The 19,986-nt window shown below is 51.7% G+C and overlaps 1 protein-coding gene across 3 annotated transcripts in view; it reads right to left on the bottom strand.

The window, feature by feature from the left end:
* Nucleotides 1-14: 14 nt before the first annotated feature.
* The window catches only part of Tspan18 (tetraspanin 18), a 114,871-nt gene continuing 94,899 nt past the window's right edge, over nucleotides 15-19,986 (bottom strand). For all 3 annotated transcript variants that reach the window (XM_026787713.1, XM_005364124.3, XM_013352568.2), the window contains 6 exons: nucleotides 18,687-18,881; nucleotides 10,718-10,792; nucleotides 9,743-9,841; nucleotides 8,528-8,710; nucleotides 4,326-4,409; nucleotides 15-2,425 (listed from right to left, as the gene is read on the bottom strand). In XM_026787713.1, the coding sequence (XP_026643514.1) occupies nucleotides 2,378-2,425; nucleotides 4,326-4,409; nucleotides 8,528-8,710; nucleotides 9,743-9,841; nucleotides 10,718-10,792; nucleotides 18,687-18,881 (684 nt within the window). In that variant the 3' untranslated portion in view covers nucleotides 15-2,377. The remainder of the gene's footprint in view (nucleotides 2,426-4,325; nucleotides 4,410-8,527; nucleotides 8,711-9,742; nucleotides 9,842-10,717; nucleotides 10,793-18,686; nucleotides 18,882-19,986) is intronic.

Raw genomic sequence — 19,986 nt, 5'->3', positions numbered from 1 at the left:
ACTTGGGAGATACAATGATAAATTAACTCTGTTTCCTACTACAAGGGACATTTACAGATTCCAAAATAGACTATAACATATGTGTGTGCGAGTGCCTGTGTGTGTGTGCGCGTGTTGTGTCAGAGAGAGAGAGAGAGAGAGAGAGAGAGAGAGAGATATGCAGTTTCTGGGGGTGCTGGGCTCAGCCAGGACCTTGGGACAGAGTGCTGCGGAGTGGGCCACAGATGCGGTCTTTGCTCCCAGCCTGTAGGATAGGGCTGTCTTTTCAGCAGGTGGCTCTGGGTCAGGCAGGGTCTGTTCTCTACTGGATGAGGGTCACAGGCATCTCAGGGGAGGCTGTTAGTCTTGGGGTGAGAGGTGAAGGAAGGGCTCCCTTCCCCTCCCCTGGGAGTACACAGAGCAGCCCACCAAGCCCCAGTAGAGTGACCTCAGACAGCCTTGTAGGTGGCTAATAACAACCTTATAGGGTGAAGACTGCCTGCCCCTCCCGGTCCTATGAGGGTGCTGGTTGAGGAGTTGTTGGATCTGAGCTGCCTTGGGCTTCTCAAAAGCTGTATGGAAAGTTCATCTGGTGAGAGTCTCTGTTCTACCCTGGAACTGCCTGGACTCGATATCTGACTTCTCAGCCCTCTTTGTCCCTGCCCATTGCTAGAGGCCTGGGCTAGTTCTGGGCAGCAGCCCCTGTGGTTGGGCTATGTCCTGCTCAGCTGGGCCATGAGCTCCCAACAGACCCCAGCTGATCCATTTGCCTTCCTCGGCAGTCAGAGTCCAGTACATGGTGGGTTTTGAGTCAAAGCCAAGGTTCTCTTAGTCAAGGCTGGGAGGCAGCAGTGGGGTCCCCTGACCTGGTGACTCAGTCTCTAGGCTTCATTTTTGGGGATGCAGAAAGACAGCTCTGAAAAGTGGTGCTCAGAGACCCTCAGGAAGGCCAGGATGGGTGAGGACATGAGGAAAGAAAGGAGTGTCCCTTGAACTAGCACAGGCAGCAGGGGAGCTCCAGTATGGGTGTGACTCGAGGTGACAGAAGGAAGGCAGAGGGAAGCTGGGATTAGACCAGGCTCTTCCCTCTGAGAGGAGAGCAGGCCCCATGCTGTTCCACCATTGCGTCCCCCCACCCTGCTGAGCCCACAGCAGACAGAGTTAAACTTGAGATCCTGACAGACAACACTTAGGGATTCAGCACGGTCCTGACAGGGTCGGGCATCTTGTAACCCAGTTGGCAATGTAGTCTGTAGTTTGAGATGTGTGTGTCTGTGTGTTTTGGTTGTGAACCTGTGAGTCTGGAAGTCTGAGACTAGAGAGAATAACAAAATGCCATACAGACAGCAAAAGGACAGGAAGGATGTCATGGTAGGAATGACTGAGAGGCTCTGGGGCTCCTGTCTGTAGACAAGAGCTATGACCTTAACCTCTAGGAAGGACACAGTGAAGGGACACGGACAGAAGCACAGGAAAACGGAACCCCCTTCTGTCTTCTGAGGGGCTGGTGCCACCAGAGGCTGCGTTGGGAGGTAGTAAGCTCTTCGGGTGGAGGTATGCAGGGGGTGAATTCTTGGCAGGGGCCTTGAAGAACACATTCAAGCTTCAGCTCCGGGTAGAAAGAGAGCAATAGACAATACTGGGGGTGTCTTCCCACCGGGGGGCAGAGTGAGGGGTACGGCCCACGAGGACAAGTGACGGATGACAGTAGGTTTAGGTAAAGGAACAAGCAGGGCAGACTGGACACAGTATGTACTTTTCTCAGCTGTAGAACGAGGTGTGGGCAGTTGCTGGCCAGTCTACAATGGGATGTTGAGGCAGATCTGATGGAGTCCTGGCTGGAGTGATCTTGTCATGCACATGCTGTGTGACTGTGGGCAGGTCACTGCCCTTTTGTGGCCCTCGGAGAGGCTTTGATCCGAGAGGTGAGGAAATCAGATCCAGTGCCACACACAGCCACCCTAAGCCAGCAGGAGCAGGAACAGCTTCACTGTCCAGCAGGTGGTGCTGCAGATTCTGTCCTTGTGAAAAGAGTGGTTCTCCAGGGCCTGTTTCTGTCTTCTGGTTGCTCAGATCCTGGAAATGCTAAGAGAGGGGACCCAAGACCAGGGGACAGTCCAGTCTGACAGGGCCGGGGGCGCTGAGGCTGAAAATCCTTTGGTCTTAGCTGGTCCCAGGGCAGCCTTAGGTCCTTGACTAGTTCATGGCTCTTGCCTTGGAGCCAAGGCGAGGCCTCTTTAGTTCACGTCTGTCTTTGTTTTTGTTTTTGTTTTTTTAAATTAGCTCTGTGTTCCTGGCCTTCCAGGCTGGCCTTGCCTCCTCCCCTGGGGCCAGAGGACAGGGAGGGGAGGGGGCTGGCTACTGGGCAGTGGCAGGCTGCGTGTCTTCAGACCGTGGCCTACTGGATGCCTCGGAAGAGACACATGGCAAAGATCATAAGGAAAAGCTGTAGAGAAAGGAAGAAAGTGATCCAGGGTCAGGTTGCGTTACACTGAGGGGCTACCCAGCATGTTTCCTGAGAGGATTTTTGACACCGCCCAGAGCAAGCATGTGTTTGCCATCTGTCTAAGAAGTGGGCTTTGGGAAGTAAGTGATCCAGTTAAGCAGTTCACGTCTGTATTTCTCGGGTCAGCAGAGACTTTAAGCGAAGCATGACCCTTCTTGGGCCCCAAGTGTGTACCAAGTACTTACCATGTAAAGTATGTTTTAAGTTCGGTGTCGGCAGCTTTTCTAACCAGCAGGAAGTGAGGCACAGGGAGGCTGCACAACCTGATTCAGGTCACACAGTTCCAGTGGGGTAGCCCGGCTTGAGCAAAGACACACTGTCCTCGGAGCCCTTGCTTCCAGCCCCTGCACTCTCAGCCACTTCACAGGGACTTGAGGAGGTCTGCAGAGGTCACAGCACTCTGACCTTGACCTGTGGCTACAGCCTCAGGAAGATCTGTGTGTCTGCTGTTGGCTTTAGTCCCCACAGGAGGCCTTGCTCACGCCCAGCATGGCTAGCATATAGTAAGGGCTCAGTACATGCTTGTGGAATTAATGAATGTCGCCTTCATTTCCCCTGTGACTAGCACAGAACTATTATCCCGAGAGACAAGACACAGAGGACACTGAACAGGAGATATCCAGGGTGTCGGGTGGCCAGAGCACTCTTGAGGGGCCCCCTGAAGAGCGGGAGGCAAGGGCCAAGCATCAAGCTGCCTGGCTTCATTGTCCCAAAGCGTAGCCTAGAACTGGGCAGGGCGCGGTAAGAAGGGAAGGCTGAAGCACCACCTAGTGGTAGCTCAAAGGTCAGCAGCCACTCAGATGTGTGTGGTTTGGGGCCCTGGGATGAAAAATACTAAAGCTTCACTGGCAAGTTAAAAAGACACCCCGATCATTGGGTTCCAAAAAGAGGAACATGGGATGTACTCACTCATATTTGGTTTCTAGCCATAAATAAAGGACAGTGAGCTTATAATTCGCGATCCTAGAGAAGCTAAATTAGAAGGTGAATCCAAAGACAAACATATAGGCATCCTCCTGAATATTAACCTTCATCAGGCGATGAAAGGAGACAGAGACCCACATTGGAGCACCGGACAGAAATCTCAAGGTCCAAATCAGGAGCAGAAGGAGGGGGAGCACGAGCAAGGAACTCAGGACCGCGAGGGGTACAACCACACACTGAGACAATGGGGATGATCTTTCGGGAATTCACCAAGACCAGCTAGCCTGGGTCTGAAAAAGCATGGGATAAAACCGGACTTACATAGCGGACAATGAGGACTACTGAGAACTCAAGAACAATGGCAATGGGTTTTTGATCCTACTGCACATACTGGCTTTGGGGGAGCCTAGGCAGTTTGGATGCTCAACTTACTAAACCTGGATGGAGGTAGGCGGTCCTTGGACTTCCCACAGGTCAGGGAACCCTGATTGCTCTTCAAGCTGATGAGGGAGAGGGACTTGATTGGGGGAGGGGAGGGAAATGGGAGGCGGTGGCGGGGAGGAGGCAGAAATCCTTAATAAATAAATAAATTAAAAAAAATAAAAAGAACTCTAAAAAATTAAAAATAAAAAAAAAGACACCCCGAACACTTGCAAAGGCAAGGCCTTATCAGGAAGGCCCCAGCCTTCAAGGCAGCTCAGGTGTCCTACAAAGTGCACTTGGACTGTAGAGCTGAGGTGAGGTGGGATGTCCTCAGGGCCTGTCTGTCTTTATTCTTCTGGGTCAGGCAGGCATGCTACTTCAGGCCACAAGAATTTCTTGAGCAGCAGACATCTGCAGCAGCCAGCAGTCATGCATTTGGGAAGTAGGTTGGCTGTCCAGGCCCCGGGGCTTCTTCCCAGGGGGCCCTACTCACCTCAATAGCCAGCACCCCAATGGCAAAGGCCCCAGCCAGGTAGACGTAGGTTTCGAAGGTATTGAGAATCACAGTGTAACAGCCCTGTGAAGAAAGACCAGGGATGAGGGAGGTGCATTCTGCAGCTGGGGCTCCAGGGCTCAGTAACTACAGGCTGCCATTTTCTCCCCTTCTTCCCTCCCTCCCTCCCTCCCTCCCTCCCTCCCTCCCTCCCTCCCTCCCTCCCTCCCTCCCTCCCTCCCTCTCTCTTTCTTTTGCCCAAGACAGGGTTTCTCTGTGCAGCCATGGCTGTTCTGGATAGACTGGCCTTGAACTCACAGAGATCCACCTGCCTCTGCCTCAAGTGCTGGGATTAAAGGTGCACACCACTACCTCCCAGCCAGGCTGACATTTTCATACTGATGTCTGAAGAAGGAAGTCTCAGGTCATTGAAAGAATTGGGACCTTCCCCCCTCAGTGACAGGCTGAAACCTCCCAAGGCTAGGTCAGCCTTAGATCCAGGGTATGAGGAGATGCACAAACACTCAGGCTTCCTGGTGCTCTTTGGAAGTGGGGATTGAGCCCCAAAGGCAGAGCTGGCTGGGCTTCTTCAATCAGAATGTCCTATGGTGCCCTCCCAGCCGCCCCACTCAGGTGGACAGCAGCTCGCAGAGGTTCACAGTGCCCCTGTGTTCCTCTCCTGAACGGCCGGACTGTGAACTTGTTGCAGCTCTTCTCCCTCAGGTTCCCAGAAGCAGTCACCTCTATGTGACTCCAGCCTGCTGCAGCTCCATCACCTTGGGTGACAGATAAGCAGGGGAGACAAGACCTCGCCCACTGGGCCCCAGCACATCATGCATTGTGTCCACTGCCTATCCCCCATGCTGGCCACAGACACCAGTCCGTAACAAGTCCTTCCTGTGAATTATATATACAGCAGTGCTGGGGATCGAATCTAGGACCTAATGCTGACCGTGCAAATGCTCTACCATAGAGCCATACGCAGCCCAGCTCTGAATGAAGTACATGCATTTTTTTTTTATGAGATAGGATCTCATGTAGTCCTGGCTACCCTAGAACTCTCTATGTAGCTGAGGATGGCCTTAAACTTCTAATCCTCCTGGCTTCATCACCTGAGTGCTAGGATTACCCAGTTTATGGGTGGTGGGATGGAACCTAGGCTTTGTGCATGCTAGACAAGCTGATTTGGCTAAGCAGACCCTCAACCATTCAAAACACATTCTTAAAGAAACAGAGTTTTCTTTGGGGCCAACTGGAAGACTTCCAAGTGGACTGGCTTGGTGGTGTGGCAGGGGTGGGAATCATGCCCATCTATGTGGGGGTGATTGTTGGATTTCAGGTTCTGCCAAGTCTGGGGTCTTAGTGTTCAAGTCTCTTGCTGTTTCCTACCCAGAATCCCAGTATCTTTGGCTAGAAGTGAACCTGAGGAGGCTATGTCTGAGCAAGGAGACAGTGGGACCTGATCAGGGACAGTGGCCAGATGGGAGTCATGGTATTTTCCAAGGGGAGGCTGGCTAGAAGCTAAGCAGGGGACCCGAGTGGACAGACAGACTGCTTAGACACACCCAGACCCTAGCACACGAGACCTGAGCTGAGCAGGTTGGTTGGTGGAAACTCCCCAGGGCCAGTGAAAGCCTTGGCGTGAGTGGCAGAGGGGACGGTGCCACCTACCCTTAGTATCCCTCTGCCAGAAGCTTTCTTCATGAGCCCTACGTCATTTGGTCTCCCATGCAGCCCCCATCTGTGGTTTACCTCTTTGGAAACAGAGAGACCAGGTGGGTGGCTCTCTTGAGGCCACACACATAGAAAGAGGGAAGCCCAGATTCAGAAAGGGGCCTGAGATTCCTTTTTCCTCCACCCTGAGTGGACAGAGCTGTACTTCAGAAATGCCTGTCCTTGTCTGGCCAACCTCCTATGTCAGAGCCTGGAACTGACCACACCCTGAGTATCACCCCACCATGGGGCACCCCATCTGGTACGGGGACAGAACATCACTCTCTAGATACATGTTTCAACACCTGCCTCCTTTGTTGGGAGAGGGAATGTTCCCCACCCTGGTTTCCTGCTCATGGTCACCCTAAACCAACCACAGAGAGGCCAGCTCATCCTGGGTAGCAACACCTACATCTTCGTCATTCAAGTGCCCTTCCCAGGCCCAAGGATGAATACCCTACTGCCTATTCGGGATCCCTGGATATCTCAAAAGTGTGTCACATTAAACATTCCCCAAATTCACACACAATGTCCCTCAACTCAGAAAGCATAGAAATACCTTTGTCACACGCCTGCACTCACACTGAGACTTGTCATGAGGTCAACAAATGACCTCACCACCACTCCAGTCTATCACACCATCCTTCCTCCCTGGGACCACTGTTCATGCAGAACTGTCTTGAGTTCCTAGCTCCAAGGCAGCCAGAGTGCCGATCCAGCCACCTCCACATCCCCGAGGGAACTCCTAGCAGTCTGGCTTGTGCCAGTCACAATGTGTCCTGGGATTTGTGGAAGGCAGTTCTGAGAGAACCCAACTGGAGATGGAGATGGTCTCCTGGCGGAAGCTCCTAACAGAAGAGATGGCTCCAATGGGATGTGAGTGAAGGAAGCAGCCCCAACAGCTGGCCCCACTGAACCTGAAGAGACTCTGCGACGGAAAATCAATATGGTGGTTCTCAGCCCAGGAGACAGCAGGAGGGTGCTCATGAGGGAAGTGTCTAGAACTTTCAGGAGAAAGATCAGAATGGGAGGGGCAGGAGCCTGGCCCCTGAGCCCTCAGCAGCTCCTTCAGTGAGCATCTTCTCTGGAAATTCTGCTCCTTCTTTGTGGACTTCCTGCCACTCCAGAGCTCCCTGTCCTCAGCAAGGTCCTGGGTGGCTGCATTCTGAAGGAAGTGGGGATGTCACACTTTCTCATAAGGGTGTGACTCAGTTGCTCAAATGTTCTTTGCTCATATCCCCTTAGCCTTGCCTCTCCTGCCTCACGCCAGAGCTGTGGTGGACTTTTTTCCCCCATAGGAAAAGGGGCAAGGGGGCACTTGGGTCAGCAGGCTTGGCTTTCAGTGGATAGGTAACAGCTCAGACCTGTCAGCTGTGGACTCCCCACAGCCTTGGTGCTCCCCAAATCCCATTTTCTCTTCACACAGGTGCCTGAGATCGGATCCTTCAGTGACCTGTCTCCATAGCATTCATTCCCCAGTGCTCACCATCTTTATTTCTGTCTCTTCTCTGGGGTAGGAAAACAGAATGCCTGGCAGAGGAGCCGAGCTCTGGCCTATCCCAGGCAAGGTACAGGGACAAGAGCTGAGTTCTTGGTGTCAACTTGAGGCCGTGGGATCAGGTCTCAGCTCCTGATGCCCTTTCTTGGGACTCTGAGACCCTTAAGACCAGCCCGTGAACCTTCCAGCACTTCTTCAACCCACTGTCATCTCACAACCAGCACCGTGGGCAAGGATCACGTTTGCTCATGGTTCACCAGCTCCCACCTTCCCCAGACTGGATCCCCATGGGAGTGGGGCCTTGTCTCTTGTGTTCCACCAGTTCCTTGGCACTTGGAATAGTCCCAGCAAAGTCTGGCCAGGGGAGAAACCCAAGAGTAGTTCTCATCCTCATGCCCTCCTTCCTCCCTACATGCTCCACCCAACTCTTTCTGTCTCTTATCTTTATGGAGGTCAGGGCCTCTGGTCAGCAGGAAGGAGGGAGCTAAGGGTGAAGTGGAGCTGTGCTCCTTGTTGAGGGGACCAAGCTGGGACCTTAGTTTCCTATGAAAAACAAGGCTGAGATGAAACCCTCAGATTACAAGAGAAGAAAGATGTCTAGACACTTCTCTGATCGTCTAGGGTCAGGTCAATGAGAGTCTGCTCCCCTGGGATGAAGGAATGCCCCAATTGGTCAGGGTAAGTTTCCTTATACGTAGAGTATATGCTTATGGAACATCCCGTTGCCCCAACTTTTGTTCTTAGAAGTTTGGAAAACTCACCTTGGAACCATATCCCAAATTCCCACCCCAGCCTGAACCCAACTCATTCCTTGTCCCTGTGATCCTCTCCCCACTTCCTTGGATCTCAGAAGCATGAGTAGGAGCCCATGCCATAACCAGAACTCTGTCTAAAAATCTACCCACCATCTTCAGACCCTCTGGGCAGACATTGCTTCCCCCCAGCTTTGCCCTGTTTGTGGAGTGTCTCCCCGCTGGGAACAGGGCCGTACCTGTTTGTTTATGAATGGACTTCTCCCCAGCTGGCACTCCTCCCTGCTCAGCAGTACCCCATCACGAGTCTGGGGTTCCCTCCGGCAGCAGGCCGTGGGCACCTCCTCACTGTCCAGTGTCAGCAGCCGAAATACCGAGGCCGTCTTGAAATCTTCCGGCCCATTGACCCCACAGCAGCCAAACTAGAAGAGAACCGAAAGAGGGAGCTAGAGCTAGACCAGAGGGGATGTCAGCCTCTGCCAGAGCCCAGCTCCTCTGCCCTCTGTGTGACAGTGATGATGCCCAGTATCTCTGTGCACAGGGTACTCTTTGTAAGAAGAACATGGCAGTGTATCCCTTACCTCCCCAGCACCTGGTAAGCACTTCATGTACAGTTGCTATGATTTCACATCATGATATGCTAATTATTATTGTTACATTTGGCATGTGTATATTTGCTCATGTGCAGAAGTATGTGTGTGTGTGTGTGTGTGTGTGTGTGTGTGTGTGTGTGTGTGTGTGAAACATGTATATATATGCATGGAGGCCAGAGGACAATCTCAGGTGCTGTCCTTTTTTATTTTGTATGTGACAGGGTTTCTCTGTGTAGCTCTGGCTGTCCTAGAACTCGCTCTGTAGACCAGACTGGCTTTGAACTCAGGGACTCTCCTGCCTCTGCCTCCTGAGTGTAGGGATGAAAGGCTTGTGCCCACCACCACACAACTGCATCTTATGCTTTTTTTTTTTTTTGAGAGGGGAGCTTTCCCGGGACCTGGGGCTCACATTAGGCTAGACTGACTGGCCAGTAGCCCCTGTCTCTCCTGTCTCCACCCCTCCTCCCAGTGTTGGCACTATGAGCATACATCATAACAGCTGGCTTTTTACATGGGTGTTGGGGATGGAACTCAGGTCCTCGTGACCGCACAGCAAGCGCTTACAGACTCAACCATCTCCCAGCCCCTGTATTGATTATTATTAACATCAGTGACCAATGGCAATGGCTTGAGTCAGGGGCAGTGGAGAGATTCTGTGAAGAGTCTGTACTGTGAGTGGCTAGCTGTGACGGCTTAGTTTGCTTCACACACTAAGATCAGGAGTGGGATCGATGATTCTTGATTGATTGTTGATGTCTGCTCAGGCAGGGGAATGGGAGAGCTCTAGAGGTCGACCTCCCTGTCAACATGATGGCTTTGAATGCTCATGCATGCCAGGATGGCATGGGAAGGGACACTCACTGTGATCATGACCGAATTCCAGGTGGCAGAGAACACGTCCGTGTCATTGTTGCCCTGGTAGTGCTTGGTGAGCTCCCTGGTGAAGAACTCACGGGTAAGCTGGGGACAGAGGAGAAGGAGCTGAGTCTTCTCAGCCTGGCCTCCCAGGTCATCCTAAGTTCCTAAGTTGTTCATTTTAGGCAGGCACCCCTTCCCAAGGTTTGGGGCCTTGCTGTGTCATCACAGGCCACTGTTGTGACAAGGATGTCTGCATACGCAGGCCTCAGCTAACCCCAAGATGGAACACACTGGGACCCTTGATCTGCTTTGCGGCTCTTCTCAGAGGATGAGCATGGAGAGGTGGGGGAGAGGAGACGATTGACATCCCATCCTTCAGAATGAACAGGTGCCAGGCCCAACCTTCAAGAGGCCAAGGTATGGGTAAAGAGGGAGCCTTTGATTACCCATAGCTCCCAGTTATGTTTTCAACGTCTCTGTTTTCAGCAGCTTGCTCAGGCTGGCTCCTTGTCCCAGGCCAGCCCATACATCTTATCCTTCCTGCCCCCCTGTTTGGAGGTCAGGGCCTTCTACCTGTAGTGCCAGGCCTTGTCCACTAGGCTCAGGATAAGGAGCTGACAGAAGTTTCTTGAATGAATGGACCATACAGTAGGCTAATCAGAGAGGCTGGCACACCACATGCCCAGACCGAGGTTGTCTTCTCTAGCCCACGAACAGGCTGTCACTGGGTAGGATATAAATTCTAGAACCAGGCTGGAGGGGGGACCCACAGGCACCCCTGGCTGAGGACTTCTGAAAATACTCCTACAGGAGGAGACTTCATTGGGCTGGGGTGCTCTGGCCCTCTCCAGGGTGCAGGCCACTTTTAGGCTTGTGGCACTGGACGTGAGACAGCTAGCTCTAAGAGGCTCTTTGAGGAGGCCCCCAGAGCTCAGTGGACAGTGAGGGTAGCAGGGTGGAAAGCCGGGTGGTACATACGTGTTCCCTGAAGATGAAGGCCAGGATGGCTGCGGAGAGCTCTACCAGGAAGATGACCAGGATAAAGATGAAAAACTGCAGAGAGAGGGCAGTCATGAGGCCCACGTGGGCACCGTCCTCCACACCCCCTGTGATAGATGGAGCGCACTCATCTTGTAAGACAGACCATCACCTCCATAAATCACTGTTTTTGTAACAAACACACCAAGGATCTACCCTCGGAGCCGCAGAGTTGCAATAAAACGTATGAGCAATGCAGACAAATAAATCTGTCTTCCCAGTACATGGTCACCTAGAGAGGCTGCTTTGTGTCGTGTGTAACTGGGGGCCCTGGGAGGAGGAGGCTGCAGCTGCTGCTGGAATCTGCTTGGGCTTCCTTTAGAGACATCTCACTTTAACAATTATCCAAGCTGTGGGATTCTGAATTCTTGGGGATCCCAGGCTGGGTTTCCCACCCTGTCAACCTCAAGGCCACTTTTTTTCCTGCCCCTGTGCCTCTGGTTGCCATGGAAATAGTGAGGCTATGCTGTCTTCAGTGGAAGCAGGGAAACCATATTATCTTCAGCTGAAACAGAGGCGTGAGATGGTCAGGAAGGTAGTGGGACTCCAAGAAAGTCCAGGGGAGGAGAGTTTGATGTTCAACACAGAGACCTGTCTTCTCCCCTCACTAAATTCCTATGATCCACAGATTAACCAGGATGCTCTGGTGTGGGGCCCTCCCGTGCTGGGTGGTCCCTTGTGGCAAAGTTAAGCTCCAGCCTCACTCCTGAGAGGCCTTCCTGACCTCTCTCAGCAGATCCTCTCTCATCATAGCATCAACAGAGACACCCGGCCCAGCGCCCAACAGATCCTTGCTGTAGGACTTAGCCGCTCACTGCAGGCTGCCTTCCTCCAGCATCTGAGAGGCCTCACAAATGGACAGACTGTCATGACGATTCTGTGATGTGCTGTGTGTTTCAGGCCCTGGCCTCACCAACACTGTTTTGGACTTGGCTCAGAAAATATTGCAGTACAAACTCTATGCCACCAGCAGAGGATCCACAGTGAGCGGGCACACACAGGGGCTGGTCCCTATATCCCATCCTCCTGGCCACACTCAGCCTATACTGAACCAGGAGATGGTGTATTGGATTTAGCCTGAGGAAATCTCAACATGGGGCTGGTAATGAGGATCGATGATGTAATGGAAGTGAAGATGTCCCCATGCTGTGGAAGTGTCCCCAGGCTACTTGGATGAGCTATAGAACCTGCCTCTTGCTCAGAACTCAGCCACTTAGCCATGACTTCCCGGATGCCCTGGGCCACAGTGAATGGCTCAGAGGGGTTTCTCTCATATGTTCTTCCTCATCAGAAACTCTGTCACTTTATCCTCATCTTGGTAGAGCCCAGTCATGTTCTCACTGTGGCTTTTCTACCTTAACACAGCTTCCCCAGAGGTCCCAAACTGTTGAGCATTCTTTGGGAAGAGTGAAGGACGGCTGTAAGACACAGAAAGACCCATAGACCTGTCAAATGGTCTGTCAATGACATGTCTGAAGAGAGAAGGCCTATCTTAGATGGCCTTGGGATATATGACCACTGTCTTCCCCATGACTCTTCTCTATTGCTTTCCCTTGTCCATAGAAGAGGAAGCTGAGGCTGGGGAGTTGATGACTGGCCCAAAGGTGTGAAGACTGAAAAGCCTCAGACCAACCCTCTCCCACTTGGGGCTTCTTGCTGCACAGCCAAATATCAAAGCTCAAGCTCACCAACATCTTTGATCTGTCTCCTCCTTGTGCCTCCTTCCCAAAGCTGTCCATCCTTCCATGAACAGGCCAACCAACACACACAAGGCAGACGCAGGCTCACTCTGGGCTGGGCTGGCACGGACAGGTCAACCAACATACACAAGGCAGACATAGGCTCACCCTGGGCTGGGCTGCTCAAGCCTCAGGAGAGAGGCCAAGACTGAATGGGGCAAATCTTGGTCTGGGAAAGGGGAAGAGCAGCAGAGGCAGGGAGGCTGGGAGCTCCCATCGCAGATCTGCCTTGCACAGGGTGTGAATTTCAAGTGGAAAGTTCAGGTTGCAACACCTACATCAGAGGCGATGCTATTTCCAGCCCCCTGGGCTCCTCCAGCCGGGTTACTCCCTCCCACTCCAGCAGCTTCTCACTGCTTGGGACTTTTCCCAGGGGCCTAGGATGTGGGAGGTCCTTCTGTACATGTGTTGCTTTTATTGGTTAATGAATAAAGTTTCATCCAATGGCTTAGCAGAGTACAGTCAAGTAGGAAAAACGAACAGAGATAAAGAGAGAGAGTAGGCCGAGTCAAAGAGACACCATGTAGCTGTCAAAGAAGACAGACATGGAAGCTTTACCAGTATAACAGAGAATAATAAAAATGGGTTAATTTAAGATATAAGAGCTAGCTGGAAATACACATGAGACATTGGCCAAACACTGTTATAATTAATATAGTTTCTGTGTGATTATCTGGGTCAGGGCAGCCAGGAAATGACAGAGCAGTCTCTGTTTACAGGGCTAGGATACCCTCCCAGGAAACACCTGCCCTTTGATCCCCACCTCTGTTAAGCCTGGGTGCTCTTCCCCATGATGAATGTCCTGGTTCTCCTTCCTAATAAACAGTCACCAAGTTCCACACAGTACAGCTAAGGTAATTGCTAAATACACTCACTCTCCTCCCCTTCCTTCTCTTTCCCCTCCCCACCCTCGTTAAAATTAGAATCTTTAGGTAAGTTGGACATAGGGCTTCTTGTGACATTCAGAGGAGACACACAGGAAATGGCCAGAGATCCTTAATAGAGGCATGGCAAGAGCTAGTGTTGGGGACACTGACCCACACATGTGCTGCCATTGTTAGCTATTTTAGTCATTAGGTGACTAGTCACAGGGCCAACTGTCCTTAGACTTGGGGTTCTTAGCCCCAGAACCAGGGAGGTTTGCTCCGGATCTAGGCCTCATTGCTGCAGACCTTGGGATCAGGGTCCCGGAATGGCTAAAGCCATATTTTTATTTTCCTGTTCAGACAACCAGGCTAAGGAGGAAGTTTAAAGCCTCCAGGGAGCCCCAAGAGGCCACCAGGGTCTGACTCAGTGGCCCTCTTCTACAGCAGCAACCACACCGCCAGCTTTAGTTGGGAAAGACACTGCTTGGAACCTTCCAGAAAGCCTTGCAGTAGGGACTGTAGCTCAGGAGACAGATGCTTGCCTAGCATATTCAGTCCTGGACTGGGTCCCTAGCATTGCATGAACTGGGCCTGGGGGCACACATGTAAATCCTGGCACTTGGTGGGGGTAGGAGGATCAGAAGCTCAACATTATTATCCTCATTCCCATAGCAGCCTGGGCTTACATAAGGCCCTGCTTAGAAGCACAGAAAAGCTTCTTAAAGTATCAGTGCCTCCTGAACCTCACCCTCCCATATGCATGCCCCCTGTACATGTGTTTGTATACAATTCACATACTACTACATAACCCACCAAACACACAACCCAGGTACACACACCATATACACATGGTGAAACATAAATGCACACATAATATGTAACATGCACCTGTAACAAACTATACAGGGTACCACATACCATACATGTATGCCCAGCACACATTCATGTGTACTCACACATACATGCACATACTTAGAACATACACACATTGATGTGAGATTCCCCTCTATATGCTATGAATATGTTTTATTGCCAGTGGCTATTAAAGAAGTTGTTTTGGCCAATGGCTTAATAGAGTAAAGCCAGGCAGGAAATCTGAACAGAAATATATGGAGAGAAGGTGGAATCAGAGATGCCATGTAGCTGCCGAAGAAGACAGATGCCCTGGAAACCTTACTGGTAAACCATGAGTCTCATGTTAAAATATAAAATAATAGAAATGGGTTAATTTAAGATGTAAGAGCTAGCTAGAAATACGCTTAAGCTATTGGACACACAGTATTGCGATTTATATGGTTTCTGTGTGATTATCTCAGGTTTGGGCGACCAGGAAATGAACAAGCAGTCTTCACCTACACACATGCCCACAGCTCTAGTGTAGCTCTCTTGTGTACGATTTTGGCCTGTAAAGATCTATTTTGGGTTGGGGCCTGAATAGCCCTGGTTTGGATGGCAGCAGTCTGAGTATTCTGCTCTGCCTCTGGTCCACACTGACTTTAGGCTTTTGTGAACTGGACCTGGGAGCGGGGTGAGCAGGAAACAGAGAGGCGGAGTGGTGGGGGGGGGGGAGAAAATGAGCAGGAAGAGGAACTGAGAGGGAGTGGAAGGGTCCATGTGGAGACAGGGCCAGCGAGGACCTGGCTGGGACAGCTCTTTGCTATCCTAAGAGGACTAGGCTGATTCAGCCTGTCCCGGCTCTCAACCTTCTCCACAACTTGATGGAAAACAAATGCCCCATTCTCCTCTCCAGCTGGCAGGGTGCAGGCTGGCAGGGTGCAGGGCACACTTAGCTGAGGCTGGCAAAGCAGCAGAGCCCAGACTGCTCTCAGTCAAGAGCACAGGCTGCCTTCCGGGCTTGGCTGCAGGGATGGACCCATTAACAGAGATGTGTCCCTGGGGGCCAAAGTGAGCTTTCTGCATCTTTTTCTTTCCCCTCTCTTTCTTTTTTTGAGACAGAATCTAACACTGTAGCCCTAGCTGGCCTTGATCTCACAACAGTTCTGCATTAGCTTCCTTTATGCTGGGATTACAGGTGGATAGCACCATGCAGGGTTCACAAACCCTCTTATGTGTGCCTGTTTGTATATGTATTTCAATTAGCATACAAAGTAGCGAGTTCCTTTATGGCACTTTCATACCTCCTTGGCTTTGGTTGCTCCTTCTGTGTACTCCCTCATCTCCCTATCTCTCACCCCTTCCTTCTGAGCACACCTAATTCACTTTTCTTATCATATATATCCTGGTATCTTCCCATTCCCTCTCTTAAAGCCTCTGTTTTTCCTCTCTTGGGCCCCTTGCTAGTTTTCTGGCCTCTACGAAGTACTTATTCCCACATAAATAAATACACATAAATAAAAATTAGAAGTTTGGATCTGCATGAGAAAGAACATGAGCTATTTGTCTTTCTGTGCTTGAGTTACCTTACTTTAATGCAGTATTTTCCAGTTCCACCCACTTTGCCTGCAAATTTAATAAATTTCATTTTTCTTTATGGCTGAATAAAATTCCATTGTGCCTCCCATTTCCATTATCCACTCATCCATTTCCTGGCTATTGTGAACAGAGCAGCAGTGAACATGGAGGGCTGTGGGACCCTCTGGGCACCTGCCGGGGAGCAGCACAAATGGGCCCTCACACTGAGACCAGGTCCCCAGCTAGAGCTGCTGCACTCAGGAGCTGACTGAGGTGGAAGGGACATTCCACTAGGGGGTGCCTGCAGGTCTCTTTGTCTCTTCCAGTAAAGCTGGCCAGTGTTCTGCTCTGAGAACTAAAAGGAACTACAGCTCCCCTGCCGCTCATGTCACAGGCCATTGCACTTCCTCCGTGGGAGGTGGCACACACAGCTATGGTAGGAATAAGCCACTTGGGGGTGTGTAAATCTGGGAGGAGCCCCTGGCCAGATGTCTTCCTCTAGCGTGCCTGCTCCTGCTGTCTGTAGCAAAGACAGTTTCACTACTAGCAAGGCAGAGCCTTTGATCTCTGCACACTGTCCATGCTCAGGGAATCCCCCTGGGGGTCTAAAATGAGTGGTCTGTCCTCCAGGAGAGAGGCATTGACCAGTGTTTCCGGCCCCAGCTCCTGAGCCTGCTGTTTGCCCTGGGCCTCAGTCCATAGTGTGTTAAGTACCTTCCACAGGTCCCTACAAGGAAGTCCTTCAGCCCATTAACCAAGATGGCCCTATCACTGAATTGCCTGCCATCTATGTATACACAAGGAGTATTTGCAGGTTTGAGGTACATATTCACCCCTAAGCAGGAGCCCTGCAACAGGGCTGGGCTCAACATCGAAGTTCTCTTGGCCCCAGGCCCACAGAAGCTCCTGGGAGAGAAAGCCACCCATCAAGGACAGTGAGTCCACCTCTCCAGAGCCCAGGAGAATCCGGAGAAAGACCTTCTGCTGCTGCTTGGTCTAGAGAGCTTCAGCCTCCAGCAGAGCTGGGCGGTCCCTTGACAGTCAAAACCACAGATCAGGGAGCACACTCACAACCAGGTTTGCCTCCTGCCTAGAACATCCTCAGTGGTTAGGTCACCTCTCACAGTTTGGGCATGAGGGAGGGGACAGCTACTCCAGATCCCTGACCCGTTTCTAGCATCAAGGGAGCTGCAAGGGTACCCCCAAAGCAGGAGTAGAAGACTGTGATGGTTAACATGGATTGTCAACTTGGCAGGATCTAGAGTTTCCGAGGAGACAAGCCTCTGTTTTTGCCTGGGAGGAAGTTAAGCGCAGAGGGAAGATGTGCCCTAGACTTGAGCATCACCTCTCCATGGGCTGAGATCTCAGGATGAATTAGAAGGAGAAAGTGAGCCAAGCACCAGCGCGCCTCTCTCTGCTTCCTGACTGCAGAGACAATGTGACCCAGCAGCCTCAAGCTTCCACCACAGTGCCTTCTCCCCTTGATAGATTGCACCTCTGAACTGAGCCAGAAGAAACCATGCCTTCCCGAAGTTGCTTTTGCCAGGCAATTTGTCATAGCCATGAGAAAAGTAACAAACAAGAAGAGCTAACAAGCAGCTTCGGAGAGCTGCAGGGCACGTGATCTGTGCAACAGCCAGCGTGGCTTCGTTACTGAGGGTGCACAGATGGGGCTTTGGAGGAAGGAGACTATCACAGCCAACAGCGGTGGACTGGACCCGGAGAAGCCTGACTCAAGAAGTTTAGACTCAAGAAGCCAAGGCCTCTCTCTAAGAACTGGGAGCAGAGGCCCATGCAGACAGCAGGCTTAGGAGTTGGGACAGCAAAGCTCAGAGTCTGCCTTGCTCCTGGAGGTCAGTCCACTAAGCTCAGAAGAACCGGGACGACACGGCCAAGTGTGCAGTGGCCAAGGGCACTGGCTTGACTTCCTGAGGGGAGGTAGGGGAGTCAGGGCATCACTGGATCACTCTGTGTGTTGGGATGGCAAGGAGTTAGGCCTGGGGAGAGGAGAAAGACTAGCTTAAGAAGCAGCTAAGAATCTTCAGACACTAGTGTTCCACCAAACTGCAGTCCTTAAACTGCTCTGTCACTGCTGAGCCATGAATGAACCAGAACAGCCGTGATCCTCTCAACTGGTCACAAAGTTAAAATGTAAACTGATGATAGATACAGTTACCAACCCTTTTCTGGCCCCCAGCTAAGAGGTATCTGCGACAATAGAGTTAGTTATCCCCTATCCTTAACAGCCATCTTGGGTCAGGGGCTACTCGGAACAGACTTACCAGATCCAAAGTTAAACAAACAGAAAGTGGTTAGTTAGTTTTCCATGGTCTAGGGAAGTGGAGAGCAGTTTTCATGTCAAAAGCTCAGGTATCATCCTGGGCAGAACTCGGTTTTCACGCCCACCTCCCTGGACCACTATTTGAGGAACCAGGTTCTTCATTCTCTCACACCGCCAAAGTGTGTCTTCCTACTTCTGCCAAATTCAAAGCTCTCTCAACCTTTCTTCTAGTCTCTGTTTCATGTTTCTGGGACTGTGTCCTGACCTTAGACCTTACCCAAGGGTGAGATGACACTCTCACACTCCAGCAACAGCCTCAGCATCAACCTTCTGCAGTGCTATGGGTAAGTAACTGGACATCTCAGGGCTTCCAGACCTCTGGCCACAATCAGTGGGCTGGGGATTGAACCCAGAGCCTTGTGGGTGGATACTGGTTCTCTACCACTGAGTTACATCCCCAGATCCCAGGACCCACTGGCCTTAATGCTGACAGTCACAGAGGTGGGAAGAACTTTCTAGTTTCTGAAACCCAGTTGGGCTTGGGAGTCAGCAGCCTCTGTCCCCCCCACAGTAGGCACAGATAGAGTGGGGGTGAGGGACGGGTCACTCACAAACAGCAGCAGACACCTGTTCTCTCGGACAGCACCGCAGCAGCCCAGGAAGCCCAGAAGAAACAGCAGGCCTCCCATGGCCAGGACGATGTAGGCACCCGTGGTCAGCAGGGGGTTGGTAGCCACAATCTCCCGGAAGCCAGTCGGATCCACGAGGACCCAGATGCCTACGCCCAGCAGGCAGGCTCCTCCCAGCTGTCCACAGGCAGGCACGGAGAAAAGAGGGCAGACAGTGCAGTTAGATGTTTCTTCCACACCCTTCCCTCAGTGAGGCCTGGGTCTGAAGTGCTGCAGCCTGCAGTGTTGGGTAGGATCCTAACATGCTGAGCCCAGATCTCAACAGCCCACAGTCTCTGTGGGACTCAAAGTGGCCTGTGGCTTCTTGGTTTTCCGTGTAGCTCATACCCTCTATTTCTGACCTGTGTGGCACCTCAGGCTGTGAAGAACTGTGCCACACAAGGTTTATTTGTGACTTTCAAGTGCTTCTTAAATGTCAGAGCTTTGTTTATGATGTTTCCACACTGTGGCCCAGAGGAGGTCAATGACTTGCAAAAGGTTACCTCTCAAGTTCATGGCAGAGTCAAGACTGCAGCTTAGATCTCCCTGACACAGAACAAACCTCCATGGACAAGCTGTGAGGGTGACGCTGACAGTGAGGGTGGCTCACAGTGGCCACATTAGTTGCTTAATTAACTCCCCCCTTTTCTTGGAGACAGGGTTTCTCTGTGTGTATGCAGCCTTAGTTGTCCTGGAACTCACTCTACAGGCCAGGCTGGTCTCGAACTCATAGAGACTCACTTGCCTCTGTTCCCAAGTGCTGGGATTAAAGGCGTGTGCCACCACCGCCAAGCTGCACTCCCAAAGCCTCTCACAGATGTCTTTGCATGGCCCATCTCTCTCCATGCCTTGTTCATCTTGGGAGAGAAGCCGCTTAAGCTGGAGCAGGGCTGCTGTTTATTAGCCCTGCGACTTCAAGTAAGTGGCCGACTCTTTCTGAGCCTCAGCGCCCTCATGGTTAACCAGCAGCTTGAATTCCCACCTCCCACCGCAGGCAAACAGAGCAGACACAGCAGACTCCAGTGGGCAGGGCATTCCATTTCTCTCAAGAATGGACAGCAGTGGAAGTGGTGCTGCTGTGTGCAGAACTCGTTTGCACTGGTTCTGGGGTCTAGCAGGGCCCGATGTTCCTGGTGGCACAGGTAGGTAGCTGGGATCACTGCTGGCCCTGGCTGACTCAGCAGGTCTAGAAGCCACGGGCAGAGCAGGAAAGCTAGGTGAAGGCCATTGACAGGTGCATCAG

The sequence above is a fragment of the Microtus ochrogaster genome (assembly GCF_000317375.1).
Source record: "Microtus ochrogaster isolate Prairie Vole_2 chromosome 14 unlocalized genomic scaffold, MicOch1.0 chr14_random_1, whole genome shotgun sequence".
NCBI classification, from domain to species: domain Eukaryota; kingdom Metazoa; phylum Chordata; class Mammalia; order Rodentia; family Cricetidae; genus Microtus; species Microtus ochrogaster.
The sequence above is the reverse complement of the archived record's forward strand: the minus strand, read 5'-3'. Positions and strand labels throughout refer to the sequence as shown.